At 34.8% G+C, this 20,877-nt stretch overlaps 1 protein-coding gene across 1 annotated transcript; it reads left to right on the forward strand.

The window, feature by feature from the left end:
• The first annotated feature begins 204 nt into the window (after window positions 1-204).
• mmp15a (matrix metallopeptidase 15a) lies at window positions 205-19,685 on the forward strand. Its single transcript, XM_056451838.1, has 10 exons — window positions 205-725; window positions 3,227-3,375; window positions 5,936-6,058; window positions 6,139-6,443; window positions 6,874-7,035; window positions 9,202-9,470; window positions 11,780-11,918; window positions 15,138-15,285; window positions 17,063-17,178; window positions 17,512-19,685. The coding sequence occupies exons 1-10, from the start codon at window positions 618-620 to the stop codon at window positions 17,955-17,957; spliced, it is 1,965 nt and encodes a 654-aa protein (XP_056307813.1). The 5' UTR covers window positions 205-617; the 3' UTR covers window positions 17,958-19,685.
• The last annotated feature ends 1,192 nt before the right edge of the window (window positions 19,686-20,877 follow it).

Raw genomic sequence — 20,877 nt, forward strand, 5'->3', positions numbered from 1 at the left:
ACAACAGGTGGCAGTGAGATGTAACAATGACAACATTCAGATTTTCTTAAATGTTTTTTGTTCTCTTAATAAACCTATCTCTGCACATTTCCCTTCATCCGTTTTTTTTAAACTTGCCAGTCTTACTTATACAACTATGAATATTATGCATAACAGATAAGTGGGCAGGGAATCGGGTGCGGCTGCGTGTAGATCAGCATGATATCCTTTCATGCACATATTTGGTGTCCTGCAAGCTGATCGAGGATCATTTCGAGGACGCCGCCTGGTCCTCGACACTTCCACATGGGTTTAGCCAGGCGGCTCTTTATCCAAACAGATGCAAAAATAACCAAGTAGGCTTTTTATTTAGTATTTAACGTTAACTTATAGATAGCTGCTGGTCATGCTAATGTTTTAGTTTACAAACGTGCGCGCGCCACTGGAGACCTTTACGAACTGTTTCACGGATACGAGCGAAAACTTGACGGGATTAGTGAAACACGGCGGGTTTGTGGTTTCTAGAGGAATAAGGACTATGTTTTGGCGATAAAAACAGGCTTGGTATCTCAGGTTGCGCTTTCGAGGGTTGTTGGAGAAGGTGTGTTCGTGTGTCGTTTGTGTCCGGGTGTGGAGAGATGTCCGCCCGCAGGAGTCAGTCGCTGAGAGCCGTTTCTGTGATTTTCATCCTGCTGTTTGTCAACATCGCAGAAACATCTGCAGAAGATGAGGACTTCAATGCGGAGGTCAGTCTGTTTGACTGTTGTGTACAAATGCTGACGACGTGAAGCAAACTGTGGTGTTTGTTTATACATGTGGAGTTGTGAAATTCAGTTTGGCTACATTTTTATTTTGGCATCTCGGGATTGGAAAAATATGCGTTTTAGTTCCATTAAAGAAGGAAAGCATTACACACCTAAACTTTTACCTTAGATTAATATATAATAGCCTGTATTTGACAGATTTTTACGATTTACCTGATATCAGTTCATTCAGTTTACTGATAAATAGCATTTTGAGTATTTATTTATGTTTATATATTTGTTTTCAACTTAAAAAAAAGCTATCACATACACCAAAAATGATAATATCCGGGTTATATTTAACAAAAAAATAAAACCATATTTTTGTGTGCATTAATGGTATATTTTAACTAGTTGATTAATATCTCCCATTTTCATCTAGTTTAACTTTATGTACTTAACTAAGTCTAATAAAATGGTTAACTAAAATTATTCAAATAAAATATAATCTCAAACACACACACTGATCAACTGAAACAATTAAAAACTACATTACTACAGTAACTTGTTATTCATCTTAATCTATACTAGTCTAATGGCCATCCTGTAATTACAGAAAGCAGAAATAAAATTGTTATTGAAGGCATAATTGATCATTTATTATAATTATTATGACATACTATTATTCAATTATTTTTAATTAATAAAACCTAATGACATTTAGCATTATTGCATTGCCATTATCGCTACTAATTATTATTAATAGTAATATTGTTTATTTTATTTAAATCTAATTGAATTGTATTTGATTATTATTACAATCCTTTAAAAAGTATTTGATTATTTAAAATAATTTACATTGTAATTAAATTATTTATCATGATATTATCGTGATTCATTTGTTTTCAAAATTTGACATTTTTAGCATTAAATTATCTTGTTTTTCATTTATTTTAGTCTTCATCAATAATATTATTAAGTAATCAATTTAAAATAAAGGCATGTGTTTAAAGTGCGTCGTGAGGTGTCATTAGATTACTTTTGAATAGAAACTGTATTGCAGAAATCACAAAAGACAGGAAGCTTGAGTAATAATGAACCCCCTGCTGGACATCCTCATATCTATCATTTGGTGTGTAAAGATGTGTCTAAAGATGTTTACATCTGTCCCCACTCAACGCCTGACCATATGGCTGGAGCCTTGAGTGGGAACATATTCCGCTTAGTGATATTCAGACATTAACCAAACATAGAGAACGTGTCTCTGGTGCTTATGTAGTCTTTATATAGTTATATGTAGGTTTATTTTATTCCAGTCTATGCATAGTTGGGCAATTATAAAGCAGCTAGCCTATTAATGTGAGACAGCAGGAAAAAAAAAAAAAATTTAGAAAATTTTGGTTTGCAAATAACACTTTTTTTCTTTTGTCACGTTATTTAAAAGGCTGTTTTCTCACAATGAGTTTTTATTTTTTCATAAAACTCCCTATAAACTACCTAAATACACTAAACGTCAGTTTTATTAATAATATCTATATATTTTGAAGGCTTTTACTGAGTGATTTGTTTATACACAATTTGCCTGATTATATACATTTTATTCTACGAATTTTATAGATATGTCTAATATGTAAAAAAAAAACTGAATTCATGTTTAAATGTATATGCAAGAAATGTATGGAAATGACCACACATTTAATTAAATAGCACCTTATTTGCAAATTTAAACATGACATCTTAAAAAATGTAATACAAAAACCTTTGCAATTCTTATAGGAATACTACACTAGAGTTAAACAGTCGAAGTCGACCATTTTTTAATCCACTCTGCCAATTTGTGGTTCTGGTGGGAGCCCTTTTAGCTTCTCTTAGCATAATTATTGAATCAGATTAGATGATTAGCATCTCACTCCAAAAATTCTAAAAAGTTTTGATCATTTTCCAATTTACAGCTTGATCCGTGTGTAGTTACATTATGTACTGACTGACTGACGGAAAATGAAAAGTTGTATCTAATTTTTAGGTTGTTGTCACATGGCTAGGAACTACTCTCATTCCAGCGTAATAACCAAGAAACTTTGCTGATGTACCATGTCTGCAGCAGGCGCTATCATGTTATGCAGCACAGTTAGTTACCTTGTTGCATGGGACTTTTTTCAGGTGCTGCATAATATCATTGGGCCTCCTCCAATTCAGTGATCTATGCTAAGCTAAGCTAAGGCTAAACGTGCTCCCGCCAGACCCATATATTGGCTGAATGTATTCGAAAATGGTTAAACTCAACTGTTTAACACTTAGGGAGTAAGGAAATGAGCCTATTTCCAAAAAAAGTGGAGTTTTGCTTTAACGTAATCAATCAACTGGAGAAGTACAGTGGTATCTATTATTGTTTACTCATTTATGTGTCTTCTTTCATTAAGACTGTCCATTTTTGTCTTGTGTTGTGTAACAGTTCTTGTAATGGTAGTTTGCATTGTCTGTGTCTGTTGTTTGTTATACTGTAGTCATGGCTGAGGACGTACGGTTACCTGTCTCAGGCCAGCAGACAGATGTCCACTATGCAGTCGGCACAGATCCTCTCGAGCGCCATCAGAGACATGCAGCGCTTCTATGGCCTGCAGGAGACTGGACACATGGACTCAGACACACTCAGGTATGATCTCTTCACATTTAGCTGACCCAAGAGCAAAACCACTCAAAAGTGTTTGGTTGGACTGGGTCTGGACTGGAGTTAACAGAGTAAATGGGATGATTAGTTACTTAGATAGGTCAGATAGCTGATCCCTAACAAATGTTGCTGAAATATGAAAAGGTTATTACTAAATGAGGATTTTGTACTAGACTGCAATGGCAATGACAAAAGTATTACTCTACTACTGTGTTATAAACTAATAAATACAACTAATAAACTAAGTAATAAATAATTAAATAATATTTCTGCTTTATATTTTCTTTATTTTTATTATTAGCTAAATTGAAAAGCGTTAAGGAAAATCCTTGCTGATGTAAAATGTCAATTTTAGATAAAAATTCAACTGAAAACTAAATGTCAAGAATAATAAAAATAGTAATAACATTAGTACTTCATATTAAAATGAGCATAAACATATGATTTAATGATAATAAATGAACAAAACATAACAACAATTTTTGTAAACATAAAAATAAAAGAATTTTATTTTACAAATATATGATTTTGCTTGGCGTCACGGTGGCGCAGTGGGTAGCACGTTCGCCTCACAGCAAGAAGGTCACTGGTTTGAGCCTCGGCTGGGTCAGTTGGCATTTCTGTGTGGAGTTTGCATGTTCTCCCATGTACACTTGAGTTTCCTCCGGGTGCTCCCGTTTCCCCCAGAGTCCAAAAACACTTGGTACAGGTGAATTGGGTAAGTTAAAATTATCGGTAGTGTATGAGTGCGTATGGGTGTTTCCCAGTGATGGGTTTCAGCTGGAAGGGCATCCGCTGCGTAAAACATATGCTGGATAAGTTGCCGGTTCATTCCGCTGTGGCGACCCCAGATTAATAAAGGGACTGAGCCAAAAAGAAAGAATAAATGAATAATTTTTCTCGATTTATCTAATAATTATATTATAAAATGTTAGTTTAGTGATAATGTCTAGAAAAAAAAACAATTACAGGATGTAGTACTAAAATAACTCAATATTTTAAAAATAATAATGAAAATGTATTAGTATAACATATACTATATTTAACACAGTATTAAGGTTATATAATTCTAAATAGAAATATCAATTATTTTATAAAATGTAATGTTACTTATGAAGACATTTGCATAGTTTTATGTATATATACTACAATTTACTACATTTTAAAGTGAGCATGAAAATATAATTCAATAATAATAATTAATAACACATTAATAAAAATAACAGCAATTTTAAATAAACACATTGTAAACATCAATATAAAAAACTTGTACAAAAGCACGCACATCCCATTAAATATTCATCATAGGCGGCAACACCAAAGCTCCAAAAATACAAATTTATTAAATTAAAAAGGCTGACACAAAGCGTGTGTAACGTTTCGAGAAATATTATATGAAGTATTCACCGGTGACTAAAGACATCAATAAAGTGCTGTTAGAACACTGGCATATTATTTAAGTTCTTAATAAATTGCCGTTACATTCGTCCTTTTCTTTAATAATTCTTCAATATTAAATTAGGTGTTTGGGTAAAAGTTTTTTTGGCTATATTTTATTGTACATTTTGTTGTATCCTGGTACATTCTTTTCTTTCTCTTTTATAACTTGTATTATGATTTATGTTTGTATTTTCACTTGAAATATCTAAGTTGTAGAATCTATGAATGAGTGTATATGTATGTTTACATACATATGTATGTATGTGTATATGCGAGAGGATTTTGCTTGATTTTATATGAGATTTATTTAATATAATAATTCTATAATTATGTTATAAACCTTGTTTTTAGTACTAAAAATGTATAGCAACTAAACTATTAACAGTATATAGTACTAAATAACAATGGTATTTTTTAAATAATAATGCAAATTCATTAGTATAACTCATCATTTAAAAAATCATTCTAAATATAAATATTAATTATCTATCAAATGTATATTGTTTATAAACAATTTTGCATTGTTTTATGTATGTATACTAGGGCTGCACGGTATTGGACAAAATCTGACATGGCGATGTTTAGTTTGTCTGCGATATATATTGTGATATGAATATGAATTCACAAGATGACAACTATTTGGAATTGATTCCTCATTTTACATTGATTGGGATTAATAATATATTATATAATATTTTATTAATATTATATAAAGGACTATCTGCAGCACATGCAATATAATTGAACAGATGCAAATGAATTTTTATGGTTTTCTGTGGAATCTATCAGTATTGAGGTACAGAAATTCAATAATAATATGTAAAATAACACTGTATATTGTAGAGTCTGCAATTTTATAAGTAATTAAATACAGTTAATTTTGGTTTATATGCTAATTTAAACTCTCGATTTAAGTTTTCTTAAATTTTACACAGTCACAGGTCTTAAAAACACATTCAAATGAAAATCTTTCACTATAACTTTAAGGTTAAACTTTGCAATAACCCCAAAAATCACATGTTCTGAAATGTTGTGATGATTGCATGTTCACACATTGATGAAATGCTTTATTGTGCAGCCCTAATATATACTGTAATTTTTTAAGAGCGATGAAAAGGCCTCGTTGTGGAGTGGCTGATCATTTTGAGGAGTCATCAGAGGGAGCTGCTCGGCGGAAGCGGTTCGCACTTACTGGCCACAAGTGGAATCAAGACAAGCTGACCTACAGGTAAATTACACCTTGATACAAAACCAGCTTAACTTATATTCAACACATTAACCACAAAAACTATTCCTTATTTCCTGAAGCATCCAGAACCACTCGCCCAAAGTTGGCCAGCAGCAAACCTACGAGGCCATTCGTAAAGCCTTCCGCGTCTGGGAGAAAGTAACGCCTCTGCGGTTCGAGGAGGTCCCGTATTACGAGATCAAGAATGGCACAGAAGGGCCCGACATTATACTACTGTTTGCCTCCGGCTATCATGGAGACATGTCTCTCTTTGATGGAGAAGGAGGATCTCTGGCTCATGCTTTCTTCCCAGGGCCTGGTTTGGGGGGAGACACACATTTCGACACAGACGAGCCCTGGACTCTGAACCAACAGGAGGGATCAGGTGTGAGCAATTTACTGCAATCTCTTTCCTATTTCAAAGTAAATTCCTTTTTTCTGCTATATTAGTGTAGCATTTACTTTGTGGTGTGGATGTAAGCAGATTTTAGTGTCATTTAAAAGGCATTTATTTAGTCAAGTTGAAGTTCTTTTTTATTGATCTTGATTTTTCAGGGCTGTTTCTTGTTATTTTTTAGGAGTGAAAGATTCTAATCCTGATTTCTGATCTCTAACTCTCTCTCTTTCTATCTCTCTAACAAAGTTTTAGTTAGAAACTATAAGTGTGTACGTTAAAAAGGTGTTTATTTGCTTCTTCATGGGCTGAACTATTAATACAGATTCAACCCTTTACTGGGGTTATTACTAGACTTTTTGATGTCACAGTGTTTAGATGAATTTGTAATGTGGTTGGCTGTTTTTATGTCTGGTTGTAGGTGTGGATTTGTTTTTGGTGGCAGTCCATGAGTTGGGTCATGCTCTGGGGTTGGAGCACTCCAACAACCCCTCTGCTATCATGGCACCTTTTTACCAGTGGATGGACACTGAAAGCTTCTCACTGGCAGAAGATGATATAAATGGCATTCACCAGATCTATGGTAAGCTTGTCTGAAATACGATTTCAGATAATTTGGCCCACTATCCACTGTATTTCCAAAAAGAGTCTGTGTTTTTATGTTCATTGATTAAGTGAATAATTCAGTGATTCGTTCATTAAGATTCCCGAATGAATCAAGTGTTCTTTTAATGAATTGGTTAAGTGAATAATTCAATGATTCACTTATTAGGTGAGTTACCTTTTCATTCCTGAATTAATCAAGTGCTCTTTTAATGAAATGGTTAAGTCAATAATTCAATGATTCATTCATTGAGACAGTCTTTTATTTCATTCCTGAATGAATCAAGTGTTCTTTTAATGAGTTGGTTAAATGAGTAATTCAATGATTCATTCATTAAGATAGTCACTTGTTTCATTCCCGAATGAATCAAGTGTTCTTTTAATGAATTGGTTAAGTGAATAATTCAATGATTCACTTATTAGGTGAGTTACCTTTTCTTTCCTGAATTAATCAAGTGCTCTTTTAATGAATTGGTTCAGTCAATAATTCAATGATTCATTCATTGAGACAGTCTCTTGTTTCATTCCTGAATGAATTAAGTGTTCTTTTAATGAATTGTTAAGTGACTAATTCAATGATTGATTCTATAAGACAGTCACTTGTTTCATTCCTTTTTTTCAATTTTTAGGGAATGAAAATATTTTTCAAATCAGGGTACATTTTTAATTTCTTGAATTATACAAGTGTTCTTAATGAATTAACTCATAAGAGTAAATTTTCAATTTGAGTTAAGTGCAGGCCTTTATTCTAAAATGATTATGGATTTATTTATATGTTGAGAGTAGGACCTGAGCGATATCATATGAGGTGGTGTTCATTCGCGCATGCGCTGAAACAAACTGGGTACCCGGCTGGCTTGCTGCCAACCATATAGGTAAACTCGCTTTCGTTCATTAATTAAATTAAAACATGGGGCAATGCAAGTTTTCAGACCTCTGACTGGAGGACTCAAGATTTAAAGACTGGCTTTGGCCTGTGGTTGGCAACAGTCACAAGGCTTATTAATGCAGCGCCTGCAGTTAAACTCACAGCGGTTTATTATGACACTTTTATCGATCATTTTTTCTCACAATTGACAGCAAACATAGAAGCGTTGTCTGAGTGACAAACAGCAGCTAATTATGTTCAAAAGAATTTAAAACACCAAATGGGATGAATTTTTACCCCATTTCGAAAGTAAAACATACTATAATAGGTACTACAGTGTGTGTGTGAGAGGGGGGCAGTGTTTTAATGTGATCCGGTTATGTTGTGGTTCTGTGACTGCTGGTGTTGGTTGCTGTATGGTTAATTATGACAGTTAAAGTAACTAGGTTAATTTAGATTTAAATCAATTAAAAATAAATAAAATATCAATCCACTATTTTTTGTGCGTTTGGGTGGGTTTGGACAGCTTTTGGGCTGAAAAAATTTCGCTATATTTGGCAACACTGCAGGTAACTGCCACAACGTCACAGAATCTGTTGGCACAGTTCAGCACGGTTGTCTAACCGTACCGAACTGTTCTTAGAAGAGCAGCTATTGACATTGATGACATATATGACATTGATTAAAAACTATGGAAAAAGGCCCATTGTGACATCTTGATTAATCCCTCTTCTTTACTTAAATGTAAATGTTATCTGCAGTATGTTATTCCATTTGGCAAGATATATTTACGCCACTACAGTTGCAGCTCTAAGTCGTGCTGGTATAACTTTTTTTAAGGTATTAAAAAGGTAGTAAAAGGTATTAAATGCAACTTAAGAAGTTCTGTATATACCCTGAAGATGCTTTTATGCAAAAGCCCCAAAGACTTTTTTGCAATCTGATGCAATCATGCATATCAGTCATTAACTGACTGTTTCTTTAAGCGTTGTCACATTTACGATACATTTGTTATCCTCACTGTGCTGTTGTATAACTTCCCAGTCTCCAGTCCAGCTGCATTGAGATCAGCACCAATGAATTTCTCACTGTGTCTCTTTGTCTGAGTCTGTTTTCTCCATTTGAAAGTCTTCCATTGCTGGCTGAATGAGCCTCATGGGCCTTCTGGTGCTGGATGGAAAAGAGTGACGCGCTCTGTGTCTGTGCAGTGTGTGTGTGTGTGTGGAAAAGAGCATGATTAGCTAAGTGTGAAAATGCATTATGGTTTGGTATGTGCAGGACCTCCAGAGACTGTCACCACTCAAGCAGCTCCCACCACCACCCTGTTTACAACCACTGCCAAGCCAGAGCCCACCACCACAGAGGCTCAGCCGAAAACAACCAGACCTTCACTGCAGCCCACCAGGCCCTGGGTGCCTCCTGTTAATCCCACCAGGAGAACCTATAGACCCCAGCCCACCAGCCGCTCCAATCAGGATGCACCTGACATCTGCGAGGGCAACTTCGATACGGTGACCATGCTGAGAGGAGAAATGTTTGTATTCAAGGTTAGAAAGAGTACACAGCATCATGTTTAAATCCAATAGCAATAAAAACCAATAGCAATTGAGTTCTCAGTAAGCCCCTCCCCTTGAATGTAGATGCTAGTTGCCACAATTGAAGATGCAAAGTTCTTATTAAGCCCCGGTCAGACCATACGACTTTTATTGTCAGTTACAAAAGTCACTATGTCAGATTATGCGATTTTTCTTCTTTTTTTCCCCTTAATATGGCGAGCGTTATTTTCCAAAACAGTCACAAGTGTTGCTGTAACAATATTTCTTGTCTCAATTAAAAATTTTTTTTATCTTATTTCAATCTCAATAAACACTCATGCTTGCTGACAACTAACAACTACATTATTTAAGGGCATTAGTTATGACATGGATAGGATCAAACTTACAATTCCTTTTTAATATTAAGATATTTTCTTTGAAATCTAAATGCATATTTTGCTGCCATAGGTTGCTTATTAAACACACCCTAGCCTGAACTTGTCGAGTGAGACGGAGAAAATGAAAGCACACTAGAATCGAGGAAAAATCTGATGCTCAAGACCTAATCTTTAAAATAATGACATATTAAAAAATTATCAAATATATAACTAACATTTGTGATACAATCATAGTGACGCATTCATTAAATCCTTATTTTCCTCAAAGTGAAACAAATCATCCACCCGTATAGTTGAGTAGTGGAGGGGCACAAACAAAAATGTAATTCGTATATTTTTCTTGGAAAAATATTTTTTTGAAATTAATTTCGCTTGGTCTAATTTTCATCTTAATTTAAAGATAAATTAATAATTTAATAATTATTATAATTTATTATAAGTAAATAATTATATATATTATTATACTAATTTATCTTAAAACAAGAATAAAAAATAACATTTGAGGTGATGCGCTTCAAAACAAGTCCGCTATATGCTTCAGCACCAAAGCATGAATTGCCGTGAGATTGTGTTGGTTTATTAAATAAATTAATAATCCAGCCTAAATCAAAATTAAAGTGAAATATTCAGAGTTTTAGACAAGCCTATATTAAACTCTTTTCACTATTAATGACAAATTTGAATAAGCAGGAAATGCTTTTGCAGTGTATTCGCAGCACTGAACATGTTCCCAGATTACCTCAGAAGAACAAACTCTGTTGGAAGGGTGAGAGAACTCAGAAACTCGTTGTGAGAAGGGAGATAACCGCATATTTGTGCCAGTCTGTCAGATAAAATAGCTTAAAACACCTTAATATTTTATAAAGGGTAGTTAAAGTTTGCATAACCAATGATTGATTGTATCCACCCATGATGATAACCGTTTTCGAGGTATACCGCAGTTTGGAAAAATCAAGGTTTTAAAACCATCAAAATGTTCTGCTGTAGCATTCCTAAGGTATGTGTAAGATTTTTTTTATTAACATTTTTTAGGACAACAGTATCTCCAACAGAAGAGATATAAAAAGATGCCATTTTAAATCGTAAAGAAATCTGTGTTTTTAAATGAACTATTAAGGACAGCAGAAGTCAATGATTCATTTATTATTTATTATTCAGCCTGATGTGTTTACTGCTCCCAAATATTTTAAATGTTTCTCAAAATAAAATATTTTGTGTTAAAAGGGGAAAAACCTTTCGTTTTTTACCCAGACATTTAAAAAGAATATATTTTAGAGAAGTGATCACAATACCGTGAAACTGTGATATTTTTATCCATGGTTATCATACCATCAGAATCTTATACTGGCCCATGCCTACCTGTGACCCGCCCATAGGTAAATATGCAGTCTATTTTTTTATTACCTGAACAGCGCAGTAACGGCAGCACCCGCTGAGATAACCGAGAAATTATGTGCTTCTATTGCACAGTCACCCATGTGACAGAACTCGTTGTAGAAAACATGAAAAAAATTGAATGTGCGAGACTTTCTGTAATGGTGTCATGAGGCGTCGCAGACATGGTATAAGTTGTCATGAACTATGCCACATTACACCAGAAGAAACAATTGAATCTTGTGTCACGGCTCCCATTTGTCGCTTACAAAGTCCCCACAACTGAAATCGTGAGAGTGTATCTTACAGCTCCACTCACGTTCAAATTATTCTTGTTATTCAACATATTTAAAACATCTTGAGACAAGGTTTTCACATTGGCAGCTGTATTTTTTAGGCAATTAACAACTCTGTTTGTTTGTCCGGTTAGCAACAGTAATTAAGGGGGTGCGGAGCTTACCTATATGTTAAAACAACTCATAACACAATCAGAACTGCTAAAAACAACAAAGACTGCATAGTAAAGTGATATAAATATGTGTTTATCAGGGTCGCTGGTTCTGGAGGGTTCGGAGGAACCGTGTTCTGGATAATTACCCAATGCCAATCTCCTTCTTCTGGATGGGACTTCCAGAGGACATAGATGCGGCCTATGAACGACATGATGGGAAATTTGTATTCTTTAAAGGTCTGTATATACATTTTTTTTTCTTATTTATTTTTTATGTTTAAATGTTTTATCTTTTATTAGTTTGGGATTATCATTATTAATTAAAAACTTCTATTTTCTATTCTATATTCCATTTATTTTTTGTAATGAAGCGGTTATATGATCCAAAAAACAGGCATGTGCATCTTGTTCATTTGAGTATGATAGACTATGACATCTTTAAATATGACACAACACGAAAATAATCAAATATTTCCTAGATATTAATCTTCTTCTACTTTTAAACATCTGTTTCTCTTGCTGTAAGTCAAATTATGTCACTTGTAAAACACTCGGAGGGAAAGAAAGAAAGTCTGGCAGCGTCTCAGCACTTCGCCTGTATTACGTCAGTCTCCGCTCCAGATGCTGACTGCTCTGTTTTCACTTTGACACAAGAAACCTGGAGAAGCTGCCTTAGGAAATGTTTAGTAAAAAGAGCTACAGTTATCATTTTGTTGTTTATGTATATTCATAGTCAAAAATGTGGGATTGTTTTTTCTAAAAAAAAAAATTATTAAGTATAATCTGCTGATGAGGCTGGCCGATTAATCGAAAAGTAATCGAAATCAACATTCAGAACCTATAATCGATCAAATTTTTCCAGGACGATATTTCAATTACTTTCCCTACTGCGTGTGGAGTCATGTGACCCTGCAACGTTAAGGCTGATTTATACTTTTGCAGCCACATCTGATCTCTGAGCAAGTAGGACGATGGATCCATTCTTGAGCCTTACTTTACACTACATTGGCGATGATTAGAGGCTGCACCAGAGATGCCTTAAGACGCCATGTTTTCCATTAAATTAAAATTATTGTTTACATTAAAGTATTTGTTTTGCCAGTAATGGGTTGCAGCTGGAAGGACATCCGCTGCGTAAAACATATGCTGGATATGTTGGCGGTTCATTCCGCTGTGGCGACCCCAGATTAAAAAAGGGACTAAACCGAAAAAAAATGAATGAATGAATGATTGAAAAATATTAGTTTACAGATGATGCAAGAAATGCGCTTTTAAAATATTATTTACAGGGTATGCAAGAGTTTATCCGAAAGCATCCAAAAGTGCAAGTTATTTATTTTCTCTTTTTATAAGAAAAAAGTGACTGTTGGTGTAAGGCAATGTGTGTTTAATTTTATTTGTTCAATGTTGTTGTTCAATTAATAATCATAGATAGTAGTTAGTGTATGTTTCCTTCAATTATTTTTATATTAAGTAATGCACCCTTCATTCAAACATCTCTCAATGTACAAAACCTGTCAGTGTGGGCAAGTGAGGGTAAAACAATAAAATAGATCAATTAGATAATTGTTCATTAATTATAATTCAGTTAAAATGTTCAATTAATCGAGTTTTTGATTTTAGGCCAAATTGCCCAGCCCTATCTGCTCACAAAAATGTATTTATTTATTTAAAAAACATAGTAAAAACTACAATTGTGAAATAAATTACAGTTTAAGTTCCGGCAGCTAGCTCTCTGCAACTCACATGGTCGCCCACTGAAGCTAAGCAGGGCTGCGCCCGTCAGTACCTGGATGGGAGACAACATGGAAAAGCTAGGTTCCTGCCGTTGGGTTCTGACGTCAACCTGATTTTCATTTCCAAACAAAATCCAACATCCCCACAACGTTGCAGTATGTTGGGGTACAACGTCAATATGACGTCATATTGACATCTTGTGCCTGCAGGGATCATTCAATGGAAAAAGGCAAGGTTCAGGATCAATGGTAGGAAAAAATATTTTAACATTAATAATTACATTTGATAGTTGAGAACCAGTAACAACTATTATAATTAAACAGCAAATATTTATATTATAATCATTTTTGAATGATTGCGTGACACTGAAATCTGGACTAAGGATGCATACAATTCAGCTTTAAATCATTAAACAACTTACAGTTTAAACCATGTCCACACCCAAAAAAAATATTACTGCTGCTTCTTCAAGCTACCTGTTTAAAATGAGCTGGAACAACACATTTCTTGTAATTATTTTGGCCAATTTATTTGTTTTATGTTCAGTCCACTTGAAATTGTAAACCATTAAGTTAACTTAAGCATTTTTCTGTTGGGACAACATGAAGGAATCGTGTTGGTCCAACTACCTGGTTTGGGGATTTGTTGTTCCCAGCATGCTGTAAGGCAAGTCATTTCACCTGGTGGCCATCTTTGAATGGGGAAACATTAAATTCTCCAAAACTGCTTGCCAAGCTTACAATTGAATTTCATATTAGGAATCATCAATAAAATTAAACAACATCTGTCCATTTAGTTTCATTTCTAATAGTCTAAATCACACAAAATCTGCAGACTCACGTCTGGTCCGAGCCCCTCCCCTATAGCGATCGATTATTGGCTCCTGTTCTAGAAGGCGGCCTTTATTCACCATATACAATCAATGATTGGCTCCTGTACTAGTAGGTGGAGCTTTTTTCACCATATTGATCATTACACTTTTCCTCCTTCAAAAAGAGTGACATGTCTTGTGTGTTTTAGAGTCTTTCATTGAAATATAAGAGGGAAATGTTGACAATAAAAGCAATCTTTGGTGTTTAAAGTTAATAGAAAGACTTGTTACAGATTAATCTTCACTTTAGTTTGAAGATTTAGAAGATTTCCATGTAATGCTTTGAGTTTTGAGATTAGAACCTTGCAGAAGCACCTATGCTTTGAGTGTTGACAATTTAATTAGCAAAAATGCAGTTTGTTGCTTTGCTCAGTGAGCGATAACTGTCCTAAAGTGAGTTCTGAGATCAGTCTCAATCAACTGTATGAGTAACTCATGAAATATGCTTAAATATGGCTCTTTTATTTAATTTAGGATAACTTCAAATAAAAGTGGGAGAAATGTATGACACATAATAGACATACATGGCATTATTAGACCTTTTTAGTTAGTGCTAAACAAATTTATTGGATGGAAATCCTGCCCTCAATTAAATTCGGTTCATCCAATGAGTTATTTTTTTAAATGCAGTTAAAAAACATAAAAACAGTTTAAACAATGTCTTTTTAAAAACATAAAAAAAGTCTCACTCAAACTTTTGACTAGTAGTGTAGATTACATTCATTTTAGCACAAAACATCTATTGTGCATGTGAATAATTGAACAGAGAGCTCTATGATATCATCTCTCAGCCATGCAAGTCTTTCCCTGCTAATATAATTTTCTTTGTGTGACTATCACTCCTTCAGGAAGTAAATACTGGCTCTTCAGAGAAGCAGACGTGGAGCCAGGGTACCCTCAGGACTTGTTTCGTTATGGTCAAGGCATGCCTGAAAGAGTGGACACGGCCGTGTGGTGGGAGCCATCTGGATATACGTACTTCTTCAGAGGAGACAGGTAAACAATACTGGGGCCCTCTCTGAAAAGACCAGATGTGTGAAGTTCTTGAGAGTCGTCAACATAAGAACATAAACAGCGATGGCATCTCGGATTTAAATTAAAGAAAATTTGTGTCAGTGGGTCGTTTGTCAATGAGACACAAGAGAAGTGACTGTTTTAATGAGTGAATCGTTGAATTATTCATGTCACTACTTCATTAAAATAACACTTGACTCTTTTGGGAATGAAACAAGTGGCTGACTTAATGAGTGAATCGTTAAATTGTTCATTTAACCAAGTTCATTAAAAGAACAATTGATTCTTTCAGGACTACAATAAGTGACTTTCCATGATGAGCCAATTATCAAATTATTCAGTTAATTTATTAAAAGAACTATTGATTAATTCGGGAATGAAACAAGTGACCATCATAATGAGTGAATCATTGAATTATTCACTTAACCAAACTCATTAAAAGATCACTTGATTCAATCAGAACTTAAATAAGTGACTTTCCTAATGAGCGAATTATCAAATTATTCACTTAATTTATTAAAAGAACACCTGATTAATTTGGGAAGGAAACAAGTGGCTGATTAATGAGTGAATCATTGAATTATTCACTTAACCAGTTCATTAAAAGAACACTTGATTCATTCAAGACTTCAACAATTGACTTTCCTAATGAGAGTATCATCATATTATTTACTTGATTAATTTAAAGAACAATCGATTAATTCAGGAATGAAAGAAGTGACCATCTTAATGAGTGAATCATTGAATTATTTGCTTAACCAATTAATTAAAATGACACTTGATTCATTCAGAAACTAAATAAGTGACTTCCTAAAGAATGATTTTTTTGAATTATTTAGTGTTCAATTATTGAATTACTGCATAAAAATGTCAAAATTATAATTATCTCATATTTGTAACTTTTCCCCCTGCTAAGTTTGAATTTGTTTCTCAGAATCCTTACTTTTTACATCACAATTCAGAGAGAAAAGGTCAGAATTATAACATTTATCTTGTTTATATTTTTAATTGTCTTGCGTTTCTTTTTTTTCAGAATTGTTAGTCTCAGAGTTTATAGGCTTTCTCAGAATTCAGATTTTACATCTTGCAGTTCTAACTGTTTTTTTATGGCTAGAAAATGGGTTATAAACTCAAGATATAAGTCAACATTAATTCATAAGAAAATGGAACTATTTAGAAATTAGAACTTCATTCAGTGTAATTATAATGAATCACAATTTACAGAAAAAGATTTGCAAGATGTAAATTGTGAGGAAAAAACAATCTAAGTTGATATCTTATTTCATTACAAAAGTTTTTGATGCAAAATTTTGTGAGATCAATATCCATATTTTACACCTAAAAATCTGATTTAAGTGAGTTAAATTTAAGTAACAAAAGTATCCCTTTTTATAAGAATTATTATATTTTTTTGTAATGAAATTGTAAATATTTTGCTTTAAGTTTGTTTTATTTCAAACAAACGTTTAGTTGTTTAGTTAATAAAAGAGACTTTTACTTGTGCACTTTAAGAACAAAATGAATGTGATAATGTGAATGTGTAAATTACAAAAAAGTACGATTCATTAAACAAATTATTAATTATAACTTAATTGTAATTTAGCAAAAAGAAAGTATATCATACATTTTATATTATAGATGAAAAATATATAATTAGCAGTTTGTACACTTAATAATACATTATTTGTCGAATTAACCCAGTTTGTGTTGGCATTAAGTGATTATGCTTTTATTTGCCCATTACTGCTTTCTTTTGAAGATATTGGCGGTTTAGTGAAGAATCTCGTGCCATGGATAAAGATTACCCTAAACCAGTGAGCGTGTGGGGCTCCATTCCTGTTTCCCCAAAAGGGGCCTTCCTCAGCGATGATGGAGGTGAGTCAAGCTGCCTGAAAAATTACTAGAAAAAAGAGAGACAAGTCCATTAATCCAAAACTGGTAGGGAAAATGTGACCTCATTGCTGAAAAACTGGGGCGCAATAAGACCTTTGACTTGAAAATGTTCTGCTCTCACTTCTAATTTCATGCCATTGTTCACAGTTGTCTCTGGCAAGTCTTTTTATAGCAGTGGAATTCAGAGACCGCCTGTGATTGGCTAGAATCTCGTTTGATCAAAGATTTGGCGACGATGGCATGGAATTTTAGTCATATTAGTCACTGCTGTGTTTTCATTTACACTCACTGGCATTTGAACTCTTTTCCACACAGCTTACACGTACTTCTACAAAGGCACCAAATACTGGAGGTTTGACAACAAGCGAATGAAGATTGATTCTGGATACCCGAGATCCATTTTAAACGACTTCATGGGATGCCGAGTACACTTTGATGTAGAACCAGAGATCTATCCTGACCACCAATCGCCTGATATGACTGACAACAATCCAGACCCTGAGGACTACAAAAATGGTGTCGACGAAGAAGATCCAGATGAGAGAAACAATGATGAAGAGGATGAGAAAAAGGAAGTAGATGTTATTCTGAGAGTGAACGACAATGATAAACACATCATAACACTGATCTTGGTGATTGTGCCTTTGGTTCTTGTGCTGTGCATTCTGGGAGTGATATATGTCATCATCACCACACTACAGAGGAAAGAGACACCCAAAGTGTTAGTTCACTGCAAAAGGTCATTGCAGCAGTGGGTCTGACAGCGTTCACACTCCTAAATATTTCCGCACATACGTTTTCTACGAGACACACACATTGTCGTTTGATTGTTCCTGGTGCTCATCCAATCAAACTCCCTGTTCCCAAAGTAGAAATTGCACTTTTTATAGTTTTACAATTGTTTGCTTGTGATGTTGCGAGTGATTTCATCTGTCTGCGAGGTTTTATGTTTTCCTTTTGAGCCTGGTCACTGACTATGTGTCCAAAAAGAACTACTTCTACACTATGTAGTAGGTGAAACTTTACGTGAGCCAAGTAGTGTTTCCAAATTCATAGTACAAGTAGGTGAAAAGTAAGAGGACAACTAACTGCTTCCGATAATATTTTGAAGTGCACATCCACTGGTCACTTCAATGAGGCCATGCTGTAGGTCACATGACAGAGACATGTCTCATTCATACTACACTTTTATTAGGTACACTAGTTCAACTGCTTGTGAACGAATATCTCATTAGCCAACTCCATTGCTTCATGTAGGCATGGCCAAGATGATCGGCTGAAGAGTCAAGAGAATGACTTTGACCGTGGCATGATTGTTGGTTTCAGATAGACTGGTTTGAGTATTTCAGAAACTGCTGCTCTACTGCAATTTTCACACAGAACCATCTCTATAGGTTACTGAGGATGGTCTGGTCTAAAAAAAGAGATATTCACTTAGTAGCAGTTCTGTTGATACAAATGCCAAAGTTTAGGGGAGAATGGTTAGACAGGTTGCAGAAAAGCATCTGTGAATATATAACACATTTAACCTTGAAGCAGGTGAGCTACAGCATAAGAAGAGCACACCAGTCCTGTTAGCTAAGAGCAGCAAATTAAAGCTACAATTGAAACAGGCTAATCAAAGTTGGTCACTAGAAGATCGGAAAAGGGTAGCCTTGTCTCCATTTCTGCTGAAACATTTGGGAGGTACGGTCAGAATTTGGTGTAAACAACATCTGAGCAAAGATCCATCCTGCTTTGTAAATGTTTGTAAAAATCTGATGGTAGTGTAATGTGTGGGAGATATTTTTTTGGCAAACTTTGGGCCCTTTGGTACTGACTGAGAAGCATCACAGCCTACCAGAGCACTATTGCTATCTGTGTCCATGTCTTAAGGACCACAGTATATCCATCTTTACAGTACATCCAGAAACGTTTTCCACATTTTTTATGTTACAGCTTTATTTTAAAATGGATTAAAATAATTTATTTCCTCAAAATTCTACACACAATCCCCCATAATTACAATGTGAATTTTTTTTTTTAATTGTTGCAATTAAAAATAAAAACCCTGAAAAATCACATGTGCATAAGTATTCACAGCTTTTGCTCAATACTTTGTTGATGCACTTTTGGCAGCAATTATAGCCTCAAGTCTTTTTGAATATGATGCCACAAGCTTGGCACACCTGTCTTTGGTCATTTTTGCCCGTACGTTTTTGCAGTACCTCTCAAGTTCTATCGGGTTGAATGGGAAGCAACGGTGTACATTTTCAGATCTCTTCAGAGATGTTCAATAGGATTTAGGTCTGGGATCTGGCTGGGCCACTCAAGGATATTCACAGAGTTGTTGTGAAGCCACTCTATTGATATTTTGGCAATGTGCTTTGGGTCATTGTCCTGCTGGAAGATGAACCGTCACCCCAGTCTGAGGTCAAGATCACTCTGAAGCAGGTTTTCATTCAGGATGTCTCTGTACCTTGCTGCATTCATCTTTCCCGCTATCCTGACTAGTCCTTTTGGCAAATTCCAGGTGGGTAGTGGCTTCCAACTGGCCACTCTACCATACAGGCCTGATTGGTGGATTGCTGCAAACATCTTGTACTTACAGATGATGGAGGCCACTGTGCTCATTGGAACTTTCAGAGCAGCAGAAATTTTTCTGTAACCTTCCCCAGCCTTGTGCCTCAAGACAATCCTGTCTTGGAGGTCTACAGACAATTCCTTTGTCGTCATGCTTGATTTGTGCTTTGACATGCACTGTCAACCCTGGAACTTATATAGACAGGTGTATGCCTTTTCAAATCATGTAAAAACAAATGAATTAAACACAGGTGAACTCCAATTAAGCTGCTGAAACATCTCAAGAAAAGCTGTGAATACTCATGTTCATGTGATTTTTCAGGTTTTTATTTTTAATAAATTTGCAACAATTTCAAAATATCTTTTTTTTTCACATTGTCACTATGAGGTATTGTGTGTAGAATTTTGAGGAAATAAATTAATCCGTTTTGGAAAAAGGCTGTAACATAAAGAGTATGTGGATAAAGTGAAACTGGTTTCTTAATTCCTTTTGTGCTAGGCTGGATCATTTTGTGCTTTAGTGCCACCAAATTGTGTTTGTTAAATTTCTGTAGCTCAGGGCCTGTGAACAAATGCACCAATCTCACTGGTCGGCCAGTTTTTAACGCAGAGCTTCAAACCAACACAAATTAGCCTGAGATGTTTTTTTTAAGGACACTTTGATTCCTGGTTTTGCGCATAGGTGTGCAGTGCACACTCACATTAGCAGCCTTTGTTTACTTACAAGGCATTAAACATCAACGATAATCTCCTGCAATATTCGTCCTGGTGTGCGTGAGCGTTAAGTCATTATTATGGCAAAAGTGGTCCAATTCGGTACTAACAAAGTGTACCTAATAAAGTAGCTGGTGAGAGTATAAAGAACAGATTTTTGGACCGGTCATCAATAGTGATTTCAGACACTGTGTGGGAAATGTTGGATGTACAAAAACAAGTCCAGATCAGCACATTTCTTTACATCCTTTACTAACCGGCCTCAATAATAGAGGAAACCACAAACTCCATGTCGAGGTCTTGCAGAAAGTGCAATGCTAAAAGAAAGTCAGGCTTAATAAATTGCCCTATGCACATTTAGCTGGGTTTATAGTCTCTTCCCTGTGGAGCCTGGCTTGCATTACA

Source organism: Danio aesculapii, chromosome 25 (assembly GCF_903798145.1).
Source record: "Danio aesculapii chromosome 25, fDanAes4.1, whole genome shotgun sequence".
Taxonomy (NCBI): domain Eukaryota; kingdom Metazoa; phylum Chordata; class Actinopteri; order Cypriniformes; family Danionidae; genus Danio; species Danio aesculapii.